Source organism: Bos indicus x Bos taurus, chromosome 6 (genome assembly GCF_003369695.1).
Source record: "Bos indicus x Bos taurus breed Angus x Brahman F1 hybrid chromosome 6, Bos_hybrid_MaternalHap_v2.0, whole genome shotgun sequence".
Taxonomy (NCBI): domain Eukaryota; kingdom Metazoa; phylum Chordata; class Mammalia; order Artiodactyla; family Bovidae; genus Bos; species Bos indicus x Bos taurus.
This window is the reverse complement of record NC_040081.1, coordinates 58,128,524-58,151,534: the sequence shown is the minus strand read 5'-3', so window position 1 is coordinate 58,151,534 and position 23,011 is coordinate 58,128,524. Positions and strand designations below refer to the sequence as shown.

At 40.7% G+C, this 23,011-nt stretch overlaps 1 protein-coding gene across 2 annotated transcripts in view; it reads right to left on the bottom strand.

Moving 5' to 3' along the window:
• Positions 1-1,612: 1,612 nt before the first annotated feature.
• KLF3 (Kruppel like factor 3) overlaps positions 1,613-23,011 on the bottom strand; it is a 35,434-nt gene continuing 14,035 nt past the window's right edge. For both annotated transcript variants that reach the window (XM_027544260.1, XM_027544261.1), the window contains exons 2-6: positions 22,206-22,301; positions 14,974-15,463; positions 13,945-14,095; positions 8,375-8,535; positions 1,613-5,584 (exon numbers count right to left, since the gene is read on the bottom strand). In XM_027544260.1, the coding sequence (XP_027400061.1) occupies positions 5,403-5,584; positions 8,375-8,535; positions 13,945-14,095; positions 14,974-15,463; positions 22,206-22,262 (1,041 nt within the window). In that variant the 5' untranslated portion in view covers positions 22,263-22,301 and the 3' untranslated portion in view covers positions 1,613-5,402. The remainder of the gene's footprint in view (positions 5,585-8,374; positions 8,536-13,944; positions 14,096-14,973; positions 15,464-22,205; positions 22,302-23,011) is intronic.

Genomic DNA, 23,011 nt, shown 5'->3' with positions numbered 1-23,011 from the left:
CAGACATGACTGAGACAATGAACAACAAGAAAATAAATGTACCCTTGAAAGGCAATTTATTGTTTTGTGTGTACACACAGGTCACTCTGGTCTGTTCGTTCAACTCAGACACCTATGCATGCCTGCTCAGCAGCTTTAGTTGTGTCCGACTCTTTGAGATCCTTTGACGGTAGCCCACCAAGCTCCTCTGTGGGATAATACTGTACAAGGCAAGAATACTGGAATGGGTTGTCATTTACTTATCCAGGGGATCTTCCCAACCCAGGGATCAAACCCGCGTCTCCTGCATCTCTTGCATTGCAGGCGGATTCTTTACCCATTGAGCCACCTAGTCGGCATTTTCACTACCGTCTGAACCCATCCTTCCCTTAACAGAGCCACTTCTTTCCTTGAAGGCATACTAGACTTGATAACTTGCCCCTAGCCAGGCTCCTAATCTCTTCCTCAACCTTACAGCATATAAAATATTGGGCAATGGTTGTATATTTGGTGTGTGTGTTAAACATCTTAATTTGTTCAACCATTCCTCAAAGAATTTAGTTTCTCATAAAACCTGTATTTGTCATCATTCTGATCACTCACTCAGGCAGATTTCCTTAGATGACTAGGTCGCATTTTCAACTCAGCAGGTAGTACCTTCTATCCCATATGTAGTGGAGGACTGCAACCAATCATTTGGACTAATTCAAGGTGACATCCCATTAGAATGCAATAGTCACATAAAATACTTTTAGAGCTTGCAGTCAACTATCACAATATAAAAGCAGAGAAGTTCCCTGGAGAACGCTGATGGAGAGTACTCGAAGGCTGAATTCAGCCTCTCCCCATCTTCCTTCCCCCATCCAATCCATGAAGTTGCATCTTGTGACCAGCACCAGTCGGACATTATTTTGTGTTCTGCTAAGATGAAGTCTGCTGGAGGAAGCTGTTGAGAGAGCTAAAAAGCCAGCTTCAATTACATTTAGGGGTTCTGAGAGGTTTTGTCTTAGAAACTCTAAATGTGAAGGACACAGCAGTGTCCACAGACATGGCTTATTGAAGGTTTAAAGAAATCATGTTTATCCAGATATAATTTCTGACTCCCCACTGTCCAAGTTATGAATTTTGATCTTTTATTAAAAAATTTAAAGTTATTACACACATGAAACTGAAAATTCTTTTTGGAGGTAGGTAGGGTCATAATAGGGAGAAGGAAATGGCAACCCACTCCAATATTCTTGCCTGGAGAATCCCTGGGACAGAGGAGCCTGGTGGGCTGCCATCTATGGGGTTGCACAGAGTCAGACAAGACTAAAGCGACTTTGCAGCAGCAGCAGGATCATAATAAAATATTCCAAGAATGCACTAGGTGAGGTTCATACTGGCTTGTCTCCAAGTTTATGGTTTGTACTTAGAAAATTTCTTATCAGAAGACCAGGGACACAGCTTTAAGGTTGAGTTAACTCATATAGTGTATCCCCCAGTTAGAGCTGCTTTTCTTTCCCTCCATTAATGACTGCCTATTAAAAGATGATTTACTTTGAAATTTGTAACTAAGGGTCTCTTTCAGGTTACTTTGCTAGTAAGTTTTGTTCCTAGTGATCACTGTATATATAGTAATCACATGATCACATTTAATATTCTGATGGTTTTATTAACAAGTATATAATACATATATTGCATACTGTATATAGTATATGAGGACTGTACAGTACAAATTTATGTTCACAGTTTGACATGACAAAATGTCATTACTGAATTCCCATTGGACTACAGAGTAGAAACAGAGAAGGAACATTAAACATTCACATCTTTAGTAAGAAAGATTACCAAAATGTTTCAGTATTTGCAAGTATACTAATGCATGCTAAAAACCTTTACCCATTCAGTCTTATTAGCTTATAAAATATATTACACTTTATTAAAAATTTCTGCATAGTTTATACAAGTATTAAAGTACTGTAAATGTAATAATCCTGCTATATTTGCAGGTATGGTTTAAGAGATGCTAAGCAGAAAGATTATTTTGACCCTCTAACACTAAGTACATAACAGCAAAAAAAAAAGTGCTAGTATTTGTAAAACATAATATTGTTGTAGCCCTCGTTTAATGCATGTAAAATGGCTTTGTAAATGTATTATTTAAGTGAATTTGCAATCATTTAGAAATTGTTAACCTTGACCAAGAAGAGAATAAAGACCACTCTGAGCAACTTCATGCATGACAGTGATTCCTTCAAGATGACTGTGTATTTTCAAACCAACCAAATTATTTTAAAACCTTAGACCTTTGAGATTGTCTTTTAAACAATCTAATCAGGAATGATGTGCAGATATACAGTATCAGCAATATAGTTTTTCAAATTCCACATTAGTGCAACACTGAATAGTGCAGATGGGTGTTTAATAAAATATACACATACATATAGAGTTCCCCTGTAAATCTGTTCCAAGGCTCTGGAAACTTCTGGTATTTAGCCATTTCCTTAGTTGAACATAGCTATGCTGCTAACACATTCTCCAAACCAGGTGATTTAGAATGTTAATGCCCATTTATGACATAGGTTCACATTTTAGAACTCTAAAATTATGATGGTTGCAGATTTAATTTTTCTGACTTCTGCCCCAGGAGGACACTTGGATAATCATCAAAGAAATTCTATAACCAACAGAATTTATACAACACCAACTTCATGTTTACAAATCATTCTCATCAATTTAAAATATTAAAAATTAAAATCACCATTGATAGTAACATGGCATGTCATTAAAACCACATGTTCAAGGGTACCTTGTCTTGTCTTGGAGGTCTTCCACAATAACAGCTAAAAATTACTAAGATACTAAATTTCTCAACTATCATATTAAAATACAAATATATATAAAAAAGGAAAATTTGGTTAACAGCCAATTGGTAACTGAAGTATAAAGGCAAGTATGGGAACAGAAAAAAGCTTCCTGGGTTGCTTTACTTTCAGAGTTGAAGTGTATCCTTGTTATGAAGTGTATCTTTGTTACCATATCTAATCAGTTGAATACTAATGTAATAAGTCTTTGCAGGGTCCTGCTTGCTTTTTTGAAAAAAATTTAAATATGCTATAGCAAACACGAATTAAATTTCATGAGAACCCATGAAGCTTTCTATCAGCTGGACTTTGACTCAAAGCTAATTATGCAAAGATCAACTTTCTACCCTTTTTTGACTCTTTTCCCATCCTCAAGATGGGTTAGAACATGCACAAACTGGTTAGCTCATTTAAAAAAAAAAAAAATGTTCTTTGCACTCCAACTTTATTCTTCGGTGTGTTGTGGAAGAACCATTTCAAACTATCGACACTTTGGCATGAATGTGACTAAGCATCTACAATATAGACAATACCTACTTTTCCAAGAGCCATTTTTCAAAAGAAATCCCTCAATTCACGTCATAGTTGCAAAAAAAAAAAAAGCCTCATAAGGATGGTTTAATATTCTAAACAAATTTTGCAGTGCTTAAGAAAAAAATAAAGAAAATAAAACCAAGTGCCACATAACAAATTACTCTGCATTTCTCAACTACATCTCCTTTCAGTTGGATCTGAGGGCTGATAAGCGGGATCTCTTAGGTGCGCAGTCCCTACAACTCACTTTTATTAACATGGCGCCATCAAAGTAAGCTCCCCACACGATCGCAGGCCTCCAGAATCACTCATGCACTGGTGTTTTAAAAACAACTGAACAGTATATTCCTCCCAGTTATGGTTGCGTTGGATCCTGAGTTGTGGCTGGGATGAATCTTCAGGATTCCGTCCTTCTCTCTGCTCCTCCTTCCTTTATCGAGGGATGAATGCGCATTTACTTACATGCTCCCACACTAGACCACCGTCGCCCACTTTCTTCAAATTTAGGACCAATGGCATTTCTATGCGTAGATTATTTTTATTGGCATTTACACTATAGTGCTCAAAAGCCTGCTTTTGAAAAACTTCCCCTAAAATAATGGTGCTATTAATCTTCAACATAAACACGAGTCATTTTCAGTTTGTTCTTTCCTGATGGGATATTTGATAATGACAGGAGATCGCCAGCTCTGACAGTAAACATTTGGGAATTTGAGCTACATTTATGAATCCCTGAACTGTGGTTTTCCAGATTTTTCAGAAATCAAGAAAGGTATGTGTGCTTCACAACTATTTATATTTACAAATAGTGTCACTCAGGTCTTAGATCGAAGGAATCTATTAAAGCATTAGCAGACGCTTATTTATGATATGTGTTTTGAACACAGATGACAGCCAATAGGCACTTTGCAGCTCAAACAGAAAAGTTTCCATATGAAGGTTCCATGATTAATTGGATAGGGGAATACAATTACCACTCAAAGTTTTCCTGTTTGCAAAAAAGCTATTAAATAGGTGGGATAAAAGAAGGCCATTCATATCCTTACCCAAAAGATTTTTTTTACCATTTCTGGGCAGATATTTTTGTGGCATTCCTATGATCAATGCTTGGTGATCCACATTAAGGACATTGTAGAAACGGAGACAGGTGCATGGAGAAGTCCTTTGCAATAGGATTCTGCACAGCTGAACATGCAGAGAGACTGAAACTCTGAATGCTCTGCCCAGCTACAAAATGATGAAGTCTCACCAGAAAGCCCTTGCCCAGCAGGAATAGATGGCTTCCTCCTCTGCCCACCCTGCTCTGCTTCTGTTCCATGCCTCTTTGCTCCAACTCCATGCTAGGCAAATAGAGCATCCATCCCCTCAACTGACAGACATCACCCACCTAAATCAGCAGCTCTGGCTCCCTTCCCAGTGGTGGCAAAGACCTCCCAAGTAGCTGCAGGCACAAAGGAGGTTAAAGGATGTACATTTAGATGAAGTGACAAATTCAAGTTGACAAGCCAGATACGTGAAGGACAATGGAAGAGCTGACTGTACTAGCCAGACAGCTGGCTGCAAGTCTAGGTATCTGTGAAAGCTGATGCCCTTCTTTTTGCTGTGGAGCACCAAACATGATCACAGGGCACATAGGTCTGGATGTCTCTGGCAAGGACTAGCAGGCTGGATACTGTACGTCTAATACATTTACTTTGATGTTCTCTTGAGGAATACATGGAGAAACCGACAATTGGTTATGTTAGTTTACATGTTCCCTTGTTTTCATTACATTAAACGTATCTCTAAGAAGGGTTTGCTTAGCATCCCCAGAAAAAAAAAAAGTGTTCACATTCTTTAGGTCTGACCCGTGGTAAGGAGAGGAGGGAGGATTAGAGGATATTTACTACTGACCATATGGAAGTTTGAATGATATAAATTCAGATTCAGACCAGCTGAATCGAAATTAAAATGTACATGTAAAAAATGAGTTAGCTGATGGGAAGGAGGATAGAGAGAGAGCTGGAGGGTGGGGGGCCACGCTGAGGAGGGCGGCGGAGGTGTTCACACGAGCATGTGGCGCTTCCTGTGCAGAGCAAGGTGGTCGGAGCGGGAGAAGCTGCGGTCACAGTCTGGACACTGGAAAGGTTTGATTCCAGTGTGTTTCCGGAAATGTCTTGTGAGTTCATCAGACCGAGCAAATTTCCATGTGCATCCTTCCCACGTACATTTGTAGGGTTTTTCTCCTGCAGAGAGGTGGGGGAAAGGAGCTTATTTTTTTTTCTAATAACAAAAGGATATTAACAATTAAAGACAGCAAATATTTTTGAGGTAAAGCTCTTGACAGTGGGAAGGGAGTTTGGGGGAGGAATGCATATGCGTATATGTAAGGCTCAGCACCTTTGCTGTCCATCTGAAACTATTACAACACTCTCAATAGGCTTTGAGCTTAGTCACTCAGTTGTGTCTGACTCTTTGTGACCCCATGGACCATAGCCCACTAAGCTCCTCTGTTCTTGGGATTCTCCAGGTAAGAATACTGGAGTGGGTAATCATTCCTTCTCCTGGGGATCTTCTCAACCCAGAGATTGAACTCGGGTCTTCTGCATTGCAGACAGATTCTTTACCATCTGAGCCACCAGGGAAGCCCATGTTAACAGGCCGTACTCCAATATAAAATAAAAAGTTAAGAAAAATAGCTCTTGACAAACATTATTTCCAAGATATGATCAAACATTTGTTCCTCAATAATAGTGCCGTATGAATGAACCACTAGGGTACATACAAGAAAAAGAAATTGTCTTAATATGTAATTGGCTTTCTGGTCCCCAAAAGGGGGGAAGAGTGGATTTTTAAGAGTTCTTAAAGCATATTGCCTGGAGAATCCCAGGGACGGCGGAGCCTGGTGGGCTGCCATCTATGGGGTCGCAGAGTCGGACACAACTGAAGCAACTTAGCAACAGCAGCAGCAGCAGCAAAGCATATTTATGGCACTGAAATCCACTCTAAGGGGCTACTAAATAATTTTGGGTTTGCCCTCAATATTAGCGACAAACTTGTTCTTAATACACAGTGATCTGTATTTGCCAACCTTCAAGTTGTAAACCTATTTAGGAATTTAGCTACATGAGGCATTATCCATTCAATGAGAAGCCCAAATTCAAAGTCTGTGGGATTTTCTTATTCAATAGTTTTCTAAAAATGTAAAGTCCCTTAGTCCCTATGAACTGAAATATTTGTCAGGGATTTCAACATTTTGCTTTTTGATTAGACAACACCACCAATGCCTAAGTATAATGCTTTAATGAAAACAGAGTAATTTCTCCCCACCCTGTCAGGGGATGTCAGGTTTCTGCAACTCTCTCCTGGGCGAGGATAATTCACAGGTGAGAAAAAGAAGACCCTTGTTGGGGAGTCACAGGCTTAGTTGGTAAAGAATCTGCCTGCAATGTGGGAGACCTGGGTTTGATCCCTGGGTCGAGAAGATGCCCTGGAGAAGGGAACGGCTACCTACCTACTCCAGTATTCTGGCCTGGAGAATTCCATGGACTGTATGGTCCATGGGGTCGCAAAGAGTTGGACAACTAACTGAGTGCCTTTCACTTACTTATTTACTTACTTGTGGGGAAGTCACAAGGACAGTCAGTATGAAGGTCTTTATTAATAAAAAGGCAGCTAACAGCACTTTTACCTGTTTAAACTAGTAATAATGGGTAATGGGCATCACAGATTCATTTCCATTTACTGTCTCCTCAGTTTTCCAGAAACCTTAAAGGACTGCCATTCCTTAGAATTTCGATGATACTCAGAATTTATCCTACCTACTTTATTGCACAGAATATACATGTAAGAGATAATTTTTCCTACATCTAAATTGTTATCCAAATACCGAGTGTCTTTTTAATCTTATGCTGGCATGTGGTAACATCCACCTCTCAGGTCCCATTCATGCCCCTGGAGAGGCATTCCCGAATCTTTGGGTGATCCCCTAACCGCAAGGTTGCTGCCCTCAGCTCTCTCCACAGTAACACTGTGAAGAAACCGAAGGACAGTTGTGTGCAGGATGGATTCCTCTGCCTCCTCTGCAGGATGTACTAAAAAACTTCACTTCCACTCTGCCAGACACTTTAGTTCCTTTCCTCTTCCGAATCCCAGATTGTTCTCTTTATAAATATTTCTAACCAGAATGACTCACAAGGCTCCAAAACCCCTACATTCTGTGTTAAGGAAATGTACAGAGAGGCAGATGACTATTATGCTAGATTTTCACATCGAAGACTTTAGGTCATGTCAGATGAGGCCTCCCATAAACATTAATCACCACTGCTAACTGCGATTAATCAGGTTTGTTTAAAATAGTTTTGTATGAATTCCTTAAGATGTTTTGTTTATGAGCCCAGGGGACAACTTTGTTTTCTTCACCTATTTAACAGTTTTTATAAGATCTGCCTCGCCTGCTCTACATTCAACACCTGGCAAGCTGGAAAATACCCTAGAACAAATATGGCAGACAATGGCATACAAGCTCCCTCACTTTTAGAAGATGATAATTACCAATATTTCTTTACTTTTCTTCCCTTCAATGACTTCCATTTCCATTTGAATTCCATTTCTATTAACTGTTGCATTTACTTGTTCTGCATGAAGAACTATTCTTTAACATACAACATTTATTAAATGACAGCCTACATGAAGGCCACATCTTTGATAACACAGGCCCATGGTTAAGGGCACTTTCCCCTCTGCTCCCAGTGGAACCGTCATGCCCTTCTCTCCCTCTTACTACAGAGACCAGAGAACTGCACGTGGTTGTGAGAGACCTTGTTATGCAGATAACCCTGACTATGTTCTATTATAAAAACACATCATCATCAGAAACATCATTCTTCACAACTGACGAGAGACAGCTGTAGCTGACTATGGTAACTTTCAAGATGCCTGAAAAAATTTCTCTGTAGTAATCTCTCAAAGATGGAACATTTAACACTCCATTCCAGTACTTCTTAAGAAGGTAAATGAAGCGAGTCTCTTAATACCTGTATGTGTTCTTCTGTGTGCTTTCAAGTGAGAGCTTTTAGTGTACACTTTGTTGCATCCGTCATAATCACATCTGTGTATTCTCCGCTTCCTTTGCGTGTCTGGGGATTCCACAGGTAAAGGTCTCTTCCCGGGCTGCACGATGACTGAAGGGTGATTCCTAGGAAAGCCAACGTCAAATGCAAAATGGTGAGGTGCAAGATCCTTGTCTTCAGGCTACCAAAAGCATTAACAACACCGGGCAGAAACAAACAAACAAAAAACCCAACAAAATAAACAGAAAGAAATTAGCTGATCAACCCAAGAAGCACTGCTATATTCATTCAACAAACATGGAGTGAGCACCTACCATGAGCCAGGCACTGTGCTTGGCACCGGGACACAAAGATGAATAAAAACAGGGTTCCTGCCCTGGAGGAGCTCACACTCTAGGGGGAGACAGACATGTAGATAAGTAATGACAGTAAGAAGGGTTAGGTGCTATGCTAGAGGGAGGTGTGGAGTGCTGGGAGGGTCTTTCCCTCAATAGAAATTTGCTTTGCAGAATTTGGTGGTCGGAGGCTAAACACTGTACTGTGTCTTCTCACAGGCCGCTCTGGTTTCTGTTTACTGTTCTTTCGGGGAAAACATAAGAGGTCAAACTCCTAAGTCTCAGGCAACCACACTGTAGGATGTATCTATTTTATCCTCTATGTAACTGGCATTTAGTTTGAGTCTCTTAAAGAGACTTACATTTGATTTTGATCTTCAAAAAAAAAAAAAAAAGTTGGCATGCTGTCTTAACAAACTCAGACCTTTACTGTCACTGGTATTCCTCCTTGGGAGAGAACTTGAGGCAGGGCTAGTGGTCAGGCGAGGGAGCACCTCACCCAGAACCCAGGTGCAGCTCCAGGGCCCTCAGCAGATGCCCGCCATCCTCCCCACCTTCCTGCCTCCTCTCCCACACCCGCCTTTTCCTGTGCCTTCATACCTTTCCGGGGTGGGGGGAGGGGTTTGAAATAAAATCCTGTTAAACATCATTACTATGAACTTCCTCTTTTTCAGAAAGGAAGTTGGTGGAGAGAAATGGCAGATGAGGAAGAGCCAGAAAAAATTTGTAGTTTTCTCAGGCTTCTCCTGCTGATTGATGTAAGTAATTAACAAGTTCTAATCCATCCATTCGCTTCCCTAATTACTAATTACTTGATACATTACAAGCTTATGTAGTTGGGTCTCTAACTGGGACAAAAGACAAAGTGTGAATCTAAACTTCTTAAAATGTTATACAAGAACATAGGGGGCGGGTAGGGGGGAAAGACTGGTGGAAAGGAAAATAAATACTTAGTTCCTGAAATAAAACTTATTTATCTTGGTAAAAATATATTAATAAATACATCTCTTATCAACAACTTTTTCAGGCACCCAAAGAAGTGACTAGGAAGAGAATAAAAAGGTTCATTTTATCTCGAGTGACCTTACTTATTTCTCAATTATTAGCAAAGAAAACTGTGTTTTTTTCTTTTTTTTTTTTTTAAACTGTCAGTTTTGAGTATCACTTAGTACTCTTGCCTGGAAAATCCCATGGACAGAGGAGCCTGGAAGGCTGCAGTCCGTGGGGTCGCTGAGGGTCGGACACGACTGAGCGACTTCACTTCACTTTCACTTTACCTTCCTACCCTGATGCTTAGAGGGATGATACGGAAGAATGAAGTTTAGCCAGTTTAGATACATGGAAAAGTGAACATGAACTAGTGGGGGGTTGGGGGTGGGGTTGGGAACAAGGACTTCAGTTACATAAATGTATAAGTAACAGAAAATAGATAAGTGAAGAGATTTATGGACAGTTTTTTTTTTTTATATATAAAAGCCCATTATTAAGATCCTTCAATAAAAAAAAAGTTTATCAGTTTACTTTAAAATTTCAACTTTAATGTCATGACTCAAAATTTTCATCTTAAGAGAACTTTAGGAAATAAAGTGCTGAAGGAAAAAAATGAACAGTTAAACGTATCTTATGTGCTTCTGAGACACTGGGAGAGAATCCCAGATGAGTTCAGAAGTCTCTCCCAGTTATTAGATTTTAAAGGTTGGGAATCAAATAGTTTCTGGGTAGTAATTATGATCACTGCTTCAGTTACTCACTTTGTAAAAATGTCAGGCTCAAAAAAGGTACCCTAAAAGGTAGACCCCAGGCAAGGTAGTTACACTCTCCGTGCCTCAGTTTCCTCTCTGTAAAATGGGTGTATTAATTGGATCTCAGAAGGCTGCTGTGAGTGATGCACACAAAGCACTTAACATTTGGTCCAGATGAAAAATCTGCTCAACGGTAGCTGTTGATATTTCAAGGTTCAGAAATCCACTTGCAAACTTCGTCCTTACAGTTGTCTAGTCTTGAGGAATTTTGGGGGGGGATGTCCTAACACCAGATCATGAATCTCTACTCTAGGGTCCAGAGATGCTGGCAGCATCGGAAGTCAGTAATACTCTTGAGAGGGGTCAGCAGTCCATCTTGAAAGGGCGAGACATTGGTATAGGTTGAGGCTCAGGATCTTGGGATTTCATTCATCCTTGCTCTCTTCACGGCTTATTTTTAAGGAGGTTGTTTTGAGATCTTTATAAGTAGGAAGTTAGAATACCTAGTAAATACCAGAGACCTGGTCATTGTTTTGAATTAAGCTGATCCCTCTTTTTAATTTTTCCGCTGTTTATTAATGGCTGCACTGGGTCTTCACAGGCTTTCTCCAGTCATAGGAGAATGAGGGCTGCTCTCTAGTTGGGATGCAAGAGCTTCTCATTGAGGTGGCTTTTCTTATTTTGGAGCACGGGCTCTAGGGTTCGTGGGCTCAGTAGTTATGGCCCACAGGCTTAGTTGCCATGAAGCATGTGGAATCTTCCTGGACCAGGGATCGAACCTGTGTCCCCTGCATTGGCAGGCAGATTCTTAACCACTGGACCATCGGGGAAGTCCAAGCTCATTCGTGTGAAGTCTGCTACAATTTCATGCACACAACTCAATGGGGAAACCTGATCTTCAAGATTTTGTTCTAAATACACTTTCATACATGTAAATAAATAACAAAAGGAATCCAAGTGACTTTATAAATATTTCTAAAGCTACAACTTTATGATTAAGCAAAATGGATTTCAAAGCTGTAGTCCTCCCCTGAAAAGGAATGGCTTCCTAAGGCAAATATTGGGGCTGCCTCATTGAAATGGTACCAGGCATTTGGTTTCCAGTGATTCTTTCCTGGCTAGCTGGTTTCCTATGTGGGCTGCTACTGGGCATACTCCAAGACATTACTTAATCACATCTGTGAGAGAATTACTTAAAGAGTACATGTTCCAGTTGTGGCTACTCTGTTCAATTTTCTGAGAGACAAAATGCATTCTTAGATCAGCATTAGAAGAAGGACATTACTCATTAATCATTAAAAGCCATTTAACTTGAGATCATCAAAAGAATATTACTTAAAAAAGAGATGCTTTCTTTTCAGCAGCATTCAGAGCACAGAATATTGCCTTCAAATATTCTTCTTCAGAAATGTGTTACATTGTAATTCATAATAACTTAGACTTTGGAATAACCCCTTATAGTCAATGGACCCCTCCCTTTGTGAGCAGCTGGCTTTAGAGCATCTTTTTTATCATCTGTTCATGAACAATTACAAGTGCTAAGCCATGTTACCAGTTACCTTGCAGAGACATACCTCATTCTAAAAAAGAGGCAATTCAGCCGTGTCCATTTTGGTTTGTTGTTGTTTAGTCACTAAATTGTGTCTGACTCTTTGCGACCCCATAAATTGTAGCCCACTAGGCTCTTCTGTCCATGGGATTTTCAGGCAAGAGAAGTGGGTTGCTATTTCCTCCTCCAAGGGATCTTCCTGACCCAGGGATCCAACCCATGTCTCCTACATTGCAGGTGGATTCTTTACCACTGAGCCACCAGGGAAGCCCCCCATTTTGGTTGGTCTGTTTTTCCTTCCACTCAAGTACAGAAGCAGATGCAACTGGCTAGATATGATCTAAAACTGGCAGGAAGAGCACACATCTGGAACCAGGAGATCAGCCCAGGTGCCCTCTGCTGTTGTTAATGGTGTGATTACAGGAGACTCACTATGTCTTGGCTCATCAGTTCTCTAGTTGCTCTGACTCTCACATGCTTGTTTTGGGAAAATGAAATAACTCCTTTGAAAACACTTGGAAAAGCTCCTTTTTTTAAAAAAATTTTGTGGGAAAGGAGTGCTATGCAATTGTGAAGGGTAACAATGAAAAGACCATCAGACAGTCTCCCTACTGGTGCAGCTGGGGCAGGAGATTCATTTTCTTCTTCTCATGTATCAGAGCGTGGATGAACTTCACCCCCCCACCCCACCCCCGCAAAAAAAAGAAAAAAAACTGATTTGGTTCAAATGATAATTAACCCATGAGCTATTACGAATGCACCTACTTGGGTTGAATGTAGATACAAGCAGAATTTATTTGAAGTTTCAGAAAACAGCTGTTCTAAAACCAGAGAATTCATATTCTGTTACAGAATTTGTTATATAAGGGAGAGAGGAATGCAGAAGATAAAGTAGAAAGGGGGGCAGAAAAGCTGGAGAAAAAGTGATATGGGGAGGAAAGTGACTTCCTCTGTACTAGGCAGCTGGTCCTTAAACCCGATGTTGAAAGGACCATAACATAAGAAAAATTAATTATAACCAATAACGTAAATAAAGAGAGAGCAGGGGCAAAGGACTAAGTGGCTAGGCCAAGGTCACACATATGGCAGAGAGCAGAGCTGGGATCAAAGATGTTGGGCCCGAAGATGATGTCTGTACCTACTGCAAGCTCAGCCCCCAGTGTAAACCCTGGGAGAAGTCAAGGATAGTGCAAACCACAATAATGACGTTATATAGCCCGTGTGTGACGCCCTCATATGACAGCAAGTTAAACCACTGTTCAGGTGCCCGGATACTGATGGATATACAGTGTAAACTTTCTACTGGATGGCACTCTAAAGCAGATTGAACATTCTAGGGCACACACAATGAAAAAGACTGGAGAAGGAGTTCTTTCAAAGCCAAGCTTCTCTGAGCAACATTGTCAACTTTCTGTTGCCATAGGACTGGTTTTGGAGAATCTTTCCTGGGCTTTGTGGTTGGCCTGAAATTTTTGATCAAAGCCATACCCCATCACAGAAACACTGTGCTTTATAAGAACTGACAATAGGAAGGACAGTGATCCCATAAAGAGTTTTCAGGATCCAACCTTAAGTGGGATATCTAGAACACCAAATTCAATCCACATTGGGATAAAGATGATGGGAGGACTATATACACATAGTCTGGAAGGACAGAAAAAAACAGGATAAAAACGATTTAAGGGGTAAAGTGGCAAAATGAAGGGTGACCGATTCACTGAAAAGTGACACAAGGAGTATAACAGAGCACATTGATCTGGAGAGATTCCATCTGGCCCAGGGGCTGCCCCAAACGACCAGGCGGTCCTAGCAATCCACACCACATCCCTCGTCGGAAGCTCGGGCTTCCATTCCAGTTCTGAGATGCACGCTGCTATGCAACTGCCGGGTAGACCTCAGTATACTTACTCTTGCAACAATGCTTGCGGGGGGGACACTGAGTTCATTAAAGGGGGTGACATTTCTTCGGGATAATAATCTGTCCTCTGTGGTTCGATCCCAGGTTCTATTTTAATTTTTTTCTGCAATATAGGCTTCTCATATGATTCAATTACAGGTACTAAAAAATAAAAATAGAAAAGTTACTCTATGTACACTTTACCAATGTCAGCCTTTAAAAGTTTATCCCACAGCTTCTAGCTACCACACTCATGTGTGAGTATCTACCTTTGGCAAAATGACAGCAGAAATGAACCTGGGGCTGGAATTCTTACTTTGTTAGCAAACACTATGTAGGAAGTTGGACTTTTAAGACATGGCCCCCAGGGGATTTCTTCCTTATGACTTTTGGTTATCTCCTTTTAAAACAACCTGCTGCCTCTGACCAATCAGTAAACAAGCTGGCTTTTAATAGCAATTAGTTACCACATGGTCTAAAGCAGCCATCTCCAATCTTTGTGGCACCAGGGACCGGTTTTGTGGAAGACAGTTTTTCCATGGACTGGGGTGGGGAGTGTGGGGTGTGGGTGAATCGAGCCCGTTACATTTATCATGCACTTTATTTCTATTATTATGTCAGCTCCACCTCAGACCATCTGGCATTAGAGCCTGGAGGCTGGGGAGCCCTGGACTAAAAATAATTCTTAGGAGACTTTTGCACCTAGAACCATGCTGGCATTCAATAAAGCAAAATGTCAAGTCAAGATTCTTGTTATCCCAAAGTTGACAAGTACATAGTGAAACTAATCGTTTCATGGCATTAAACAACAGACAGCCTGATTCTCGGGAGCTCTTCCAGGATCAACACTTAGAAAAAGGAAATGCCTCAGGCAGTCTCTCAGTCGAATATTTCCTTTTCAGAGTACAGCAGTTCTCCGCCCCTTGCTTCCTCTGCTCCCTCAGACTCCCTGGTAGTGAAGACCTACAAGTCCGGATTAATGCGGGGTGGAGAGCGCGGGGGCGGTAGCAGTGTGGATGAGTTGCAGAACAGAAAGGTACCTTGCATGCTACTACTGGAATTTTCCATCTCCTCCGACAAGGAGACCATGAGCGGCTGCTGGAGGTGGCTGGTGTACATGAAGGGGACAGGCTGCACGACGACGGGCTGGATGACGGGCAGGATGCCCGGGCTCCGGATGCCGTGGCGGGACAGGGCCGCGGCCATCACCGGCGGCATGGACAGCGGCACGCTGAAGGGCTGCACGCCGGGCGGCGGCGGCGGCGAGTACTTCTTCCCCGGCGGGCTGGACGAGGGCAGGCTCAGCCCGGGCGAGGCGCGCCTGTGGGAGGACTGGAACTTCAGGGAGGACGGCGAGTTCCCGGCCGAGGGCGGCGAGCTCCGCTTGTTGACCGTGAGGTCCACCGGCTCCATCTGCATCCCGTGAGACAGGCCTTCCGGCGTCTGGAAGAACTTATCCGACAATGGCGTGGAGTAGATGACGCCGTACTTGTTGGGCTTCATCGACTCCATGTAATTAGACGGGTATGACTATTAGAAAAGACAGAAACATGTCAACGGACAGGTGTGTTTGCGTGAAACATGAAATAAGATGAAAATACACAACAAGGCACATTCAGTTACATGGACTTTCATAAATGGTTTGGATTTAGATATATGCTTGACACTAAAAAAAATACCGTTAAAGAGTTGGTCTAATAAACGTAGGCACTAAAGTTAAGGTGGTAACTATGTCACACACAAAAAATCTCAAGTTTAATTCTACACACTGCTACCGCCCCTGCGCTCTCCACAGTGATGGCCACATCCAAAAGATTGATGATGACACCTGGAAAAATTCTAAAACAGGTTATAAAAGGCTTATGGGCCTTCTCATTAGGAGTTGGGATTCACCAAGAACCAGCCAAGCCAAGGAACCTTATTGCTTTTCTGATGGGGTTTCTTAACTGGCAGGAATACCCTCCTTGGCTTTAGGGTGCTCCACCTGAGCATAAAGACATAGAACATTCCCCATATGCTCGTGGATAACATGGACAAACAGAGCCACGTGCTGGTGCCTTGGGATGCTCTCCAGCCACTGACCAATCCATGCTAAGGTGACCACGAATCCTGGCTTTAGTGCTAAATGTCTGACATCTGAGGAAATGCCTCAGTATCATGCAACTCAGGATGGCTAGTCACCCCACACACTTATATACAGAAGGCCACCCACATGAAGGTGATCATGTCCTTGGCCCCGACTTGTTCAACAGATTTATTCACAATTTGAGACACTGTAGAAGATGACTTAACCTCCAAATCTGAGGATGACACAGAACTACAAGAAAGAGCAAATATAATAGGACTCAAATAAGGACACGTGATGTTGGAAGGGACTTGCATACAAGCCGAGGCTTTGTCCTCTCTCCTTTCCACCTTGCTACTCCTTCATCAAGAGACCGGGGGACAACCTAACAAGATACTGGAGGTGAGATAAACAGTCCTCTTCCAAACCTAAGATCTGTTCATAACTGACTTAATTTATCTTCAAATACATTCCTTTCTTATAATATCAAGATAATGTAACTCTCATTTACCAGGTTGAACTATTAATCAATTGTAATTGCACACTATGGGTACTGTCCTTGGCCATGGAATTCATTAAAATTACTTCTATCCCTTAAGTAAAATTTAAAGTCTGTTGTAGAATGCTTAAAAAAAATTAAACTCAACATAAACCCTTTACTTGCATGCGTTTTAGGGGAACATATTTTCAGTGGTAACATGTCAAGTCTGCCTGCAGAGGATTACTTATATTTGAATGTTTTATAGTAAGAGTGAAAAATAACATACTGTGCCTCTCTCCCGGCTCTAAAGTTCGATGCATTTGTGATTCTGAAGCAACACTAGCTCACAATGCAACTGAGAAAACCCACTAATGGGAACTTATAATTGAACAGCTTAAATGCACTATTAATTTCTGAACCTTCCTGGCCCCTTCGGTGGCCACTAATATGAGTTATTAATAACTGTGGGACAGCAGTGGTTTTGACTGGGATTACTGAGATCACACCCTTTCTTCTCTGGGCCTCATCGGGTGAATCTCCACCTGGCTATGCATCCAACTCATCAGTGCGGCTTTAAAATCCCATTCCTGCACTTTCAAAATAACTATTATATTCAAAAACAGTTCTATAAAAAAAGGCAATAAAAATTACTAAATAAATATTAGACATGCAAGTGTCATGAGGATATGTCAAAACTGGATATTCATCTTCTAGGAGACTGTGATGTTAAGATTAGAATTGGACCCAATGAGATGCCTATGAGATGAACTTAACACACACAGTGGTCCCAGAGTCTTTTCTTCCTGCTGTATACGATAGGTGTTTACTTCAGTGGGCTTTGATGTTATCAGGTATTCTTCAGACTTTACTAAGCACACAGATTCACCTGGGAATCTTGTTAAAATGCAGATTCTGAGTTACTGGGGAATGACTCAAGATGCCATAGATTGACCTTGGACTAGCATGGCTCTAAGTGATGAGATATAGAACAAAAACACCAATTTTTCTTACTAACATTTGGTAAATTATTTAAATGCAATTTAAAGGTGGGGAGGGAGAATTTTCACTAATAATACTGCTTAAAAACCAGGACATGAGGATATAAAATCAGGAAACACAAAACAAATTGTTGTTTTTAAAAATAGTTTTGAATTATGTATTGAAGATCAAATGAAGACTATTTCTACCTTTCTTTAGAATAAGACACACATAGGTGCAACACAAGATGAGAGGCTCAAAATATACAGTAATATGAATATGCAATAGATTGAAACTGAAATGTTAAAAGAGGCAAAAGCAAGAGGCACAAGGTTTGTGAACAGAAATTACACATTATGTACAATGAGGGCTTAAGGAAGTAATTAACTACAGGAGGAAAAAAGATTTCTCCTAGTTCTAAAGTTTAGCCAGCTTGATATAATTTTCTAAAGGGCAAAAGTTCTGGTACAAGAAACAAAAACTCCAGGAAATGGGAGGCAGTGTTCATTGTTTCTACTCACAGAAATGTAGCTTCTCCCTTATTTTCAGCCCTAGTCTTCAAAGACATCCCTATGACCTAGATTTTAATACCAAGTTATTGGCAACCACATCGGAAGCAAGATGAGGACTTGCTGTCATTGCTGGATTTTTCTATCTGTGGGGTGAGTTTAAGGAGAGCAGGAATTTAGAACCTGGGGGATTTGCAAATTTAATAACAGTCTCAGGTTTCTCAAGCCATAAAGAAACAGCCACACAGAGCTGAATTTTATAAACATTATGCACAGTTTTGCTGAGAGTCTTCCCTCCCATGAATGCCCCCTGTCCCCTACACTGGACACGTGGTCTTTGGAAGGCTCCGGGGCTAAAAGCAGGGGGGCTGTTTTGTGTGCAGGGGCACACAACTGAGTCCAGTGTTAACTATTTCTGGTCTGCCTGCTTCGCCTGAGGGTGAAGAAATGTGGTTCTTCAAACTGTCTCACTAGCAAACTTCACAGCAATGTTTACCAGAACCTTCTATGAGCCATGTTTACTTTAATCATTTGGGTGGAGCACATAAGCCACTGCAATCAGCTTGCAACAATCTGGTTCTCCACAGCATAAGGACTGACACAGGGCTTGCCTAGGGTGTGTGCCTTGGGTGGACACACACTGGTAATAGTTGCTTCCTCTCTGTTCCAGAGCATTCCTGTGTTCTAATGAAGCAATGCAAATAGGTATGCCTGCACCAGCAAAATCCACATCAGCTGCATGTAGTGATGAAGCAGAAAGGTCCTCTGGCCACTGCTGGGCATCCATAGCCCTACTGACTCCAGCAAAGGTCTCCTCCATTCCTGACCCCCACTAAGGGCAGCAAGGGGGTTACTTTCCCAAAAGGTCTGTTATTAAGAAGGGTTCTTTCCCTCTGTGGTAACATGCATTCAAGTGTTCACACATCCATGACGTGAGTTATTTACTTGTCGTGGGTTATTTAAGTGTCAGTGGAGTGGGAGATGATGGTCCAGCCCAAGTGCTCAGAGAACACTGGATGAATGGATGACGTGAATCAACGTGCTCTCTGAGCAAGCTTTTACCACTGACTAGGCTCAGCATAACAATTTTTTGATTCTCAAAAAAAAATTTTTTTTTAAGTATGATGAGGAAAAAGGCACAGGGTTTGGATAATTTTCCAATGCTATCACTTCCTATGAAAGTGAGAACTAATAGTTTCTCATTTTATTGGCAATAGTTTTGGTGAAGTTTTCCATTACAAGATGGTTTAAGTGGACGGAGTGACTGCATGAAACGTGGGTGAGTCTCTGTTTCACTATTCATTAATATGAAAAAAAAAATGCGACCGTCCGTGACAGGGCGATGGCAAGTCAAAGGAATCTTCATACCAAGGGTGGAGTTCCAAGTGCAGGAAGGCGCGGTGCATTTATAAACAAACTCTTTGGAAACAGCAAATGTCATGCCCCTCTGTGCAAACAAAAGTAAAAAGCTGTCTTTCTACCAGGCTCAGAAAAGTCATGAAAAGTTTCTGTTAGAACACGGCAGAGGGACTACTGATTTTAAGTACTTCTTAATCTGTAAGGAGTCTTTTAGATGATAATTTTCATTAAAGAAAAAAATACACCTTCTTCAGAAGTATTCTTCCTTTAGGAACAGAAGAATATGAAGGAATACTTTAAAAATTTTTATTTTCTCATTTCCTGAATTAAATTCTAGTTTTCAACCTCTTTGGCAGTACTGGTAAAAACAACTCCTTTACACATGCATTTTATATACACCTGCCATTTCATGTTTTACATATAAGTATCTCCAATTTTATAAATAAGAAAAAAATAGGAGACTCAGGGAGCTGCTGATGGCTTTGCCAGCAATGCATTGACAATAAGTAGCAGAGATCTACAGCACAGAATGGGTGGGTGGGGGAGGGCGTACTCTGCTCCCAGTTCTTGCAAATCTTAATAGGATCGACAATCCAAAGTCTAGTCTGCCTCAAGGCACAAGGTTTAGTGAGCAGTATGAAGGTTTATACTTTAGTAAGAGAAAAATGACATTTCCTCACTTTCTCTGAATTATAGCAAAACACCAACCAGGCAGATTATTTTTACTCTTCTTAACTTTTAGGGAAAAGGGGTAAGAGAGGGGAGTAAATCAGGGTAAAATATTTTTATTCATATGTGGAATTGAAGCAAAAACCAATCTTACATGTTACTGCTTCATGTTTAGAACACCGACCTGAATAAACAAAGACCTCAACCTTTAGGTCAAAGGCAGAATGAAAAAGAGAAAAGGAATAAAGGAACAATAAATCAGATTTCATATACTTCACCTATGAAGGTAGGAAAAATAAAATTTGAAGATTTAAGAGTGGAAACAAAGAAACTTCATTGTAAGGACTGGAACTCTCTTTTGGTGAAACAATATAATTAAATTCTATAAGCATCAGCAGAACTTGAAAACCAGAGCATGAAGGAGAAAAAGACTATTAATTGCAAAAATACTTCCACATATTTTAACTCCATGCATTAATATGTTACAGCATTACAAGTACAACTATTACAACAAATTCATTTTATTTCCATTTTTTTTCAGCTAAGTGCATTTCCTTGTATGGTGAAGTTCATTTTAGCTTTAAATTAGGCTCTTGTGACACATTCTCATGCTTGATTAAAAGCTCTGGAAGTATACTGAATAGTAAAATGCATCACTGATGGGCCTACATCATTTACCAAATTAATCATAGTCTCTGGTACTAAAACCCTATTCATATTTCAAGGATACAATTAATGGGAACATTTTATACCTTAATATTCCTCCAGTATGATCATGCAATAGTTGGGGGAAGGGGTTGATGACAAAATGAGTACCATTAGAAGCCAATTTAGCTTTTTGATTAATAAAATTCTTATTGCTCCTTATTATCATATGGTTATACAGCTGTCAGGCAAGAATGTAAATGCTATTTCCTTAAAGCCACTCTGACTTAACTTTTCAGCGTACACAGTGGTAAACACTGGTGCAGAAATCTCCATGGCAACCCAGTTCCAAGGGCCTTGGAGTGACCCCCATGTCTCGTATAAACAGTTTTGGCAGGAACCTCCATAGCCAGCGCATAAGGATGATCTAATTTTTGCAAGCGTGTCATTACCAACCTTCAGAGCCACAGCTCAGGCCAAGTTTTTCCCCTTGTGAGTATTTTCCAAGCCCGAGGAAGAAAAGAGCAAGACAGAGTTGAGAGCGTGGCCGTGTTATTTCGTATTCACTAAACCAGATCCCCTCAAGTCTCAACCACTCCCGGCTTTGCAGTTGGACACCTTTCTGTTGTCAGCCCTGTCCAGCCTCCACAGTGCTGGTGTTGAACCTCTATAAACAACTGGACTCGTTACTCCTTCCCTGGTGGTCGACAAGCATGAAGACCCGGCTAGCTTAGCACTAAAAGTGTTGAAAGAGAGGGTGAATGTAATTGTCTCCCAGCCACCACAGACTCTTCTGAGTGAAACAAAATTCCATTCTCAGGGTCAAGTTCTTTCGCTAGTTTCTCCCAAGTCACAGCTCCAAGAGGCTGCCTGCTTGGAGTTTAAGCAAATCATTTTATTCTTAGTATATTTTTACATGCAAAATGATCAAAGATTTTTTTCTCCCAATTTTCATTTTTTTAATGAGTTTTGTGAAGGATATCCTAAGCACTACGTGAGGCAAAATGGAGTCTTTTTTTTTTTTTGGTTTCCAATCCAAAAAAAGATTAACATTCACAAACATGTTTAAGAAACTCCTCCATATAGTCTGGGTGGTCATCTTGAGTGAAAAATACCTCTAAGTAAACTCATTCTTGATGAAGATTTCTTGTAGGTACATTTGAAAACTGCTTCCTAATCATGATAAACATTGTGTACAGGTTTTTTTTTTTTTTTTTTTTAACGTTCCAAATGCACATTAATTTTTAAAAACTAGTCTGGCCATTTTTTTTTCTTTTTGCCAAAATCAATAATCTTGAGAGCTCAGACTAAAAAACTGCTAACTAAGGGGTTTCTGTAAAACTATTTCTATTGTGAGCAGATGTACCTGTGGCTCAAGTTCTGTGATGACATCCTGGGGGTGGGTGGGGGACTGGGGCATAGCGTTTAAGAAAACATGGATCCTGTTTAAAAGTTTGCCTATCAAATGCCTGTCAGGTAATGAGTACTTTTAAGGAATAACACAACACACAGTAAAATTATTACCACTTGGAATAAACAAGAGGTGTTTAGTTTTGGAAAACTTACCACCGAGACAGGGTCCATGGCCTCTTGCTTGACAGGGACTGGGTCAAACATGAGCATTCTTTTAGTTATACTTTCTAGGGTGCTCTGGTGTTTAGCCTGGAAAACAAAACAAGGTGTCTGTCTAAATCCTGAGGTTACTTTCCATATAAACTATTGAAAAAAAATTTTTCCTCACCCTGCTTCTCTGGTCCTTCCTCTCCCCTGCCCCCAGAATGGCTGGAATTTGTTTTCCTTACCTATGAAAATGCCATTTTATATAATTAAGACCAGACTCCATGGTCATAACCAGGGGAGAGCCAACTGGCATTTCTAACTCAAATACATAAACCCTGACATTTCTGGAACAATAGGTACAGCCCTCCTGAGCAGCCAAGCTTGTTTAATAAGATTACTGTGCAGCTCAATAGAAGTTCACATTATATACAAATGTTAAAAAACTTTCCTTTCCATCTTATGTCATAAAAGAAAAATCAGGCAAAAAGACAATATAGAAACAATTACCACAACTATCTTTGTTTTTATCCCTCCAAACTCTTTTTAAATGGATTGTAATATGCATACTATATAGCACCCTTAACAATTACTGGGAAAATGTTTCTTTTCTAGTAAGTATGCTTTCGCACCATCAAGTTCAGTGTGTCACTGTGAACCAATCAGATTTTTTTTTTGACCGTGCTTAGCAGCTGGTAGGATCTCAGTTCCCCAGCCGAGGATGGACCCTGGGCCCCATGCAGTAGAGTGCAGAGTCCTAACAACTGGAGAACCAGGGAAATCCCCAGATTTTTTAAAAATTCCTCTTACTGGGC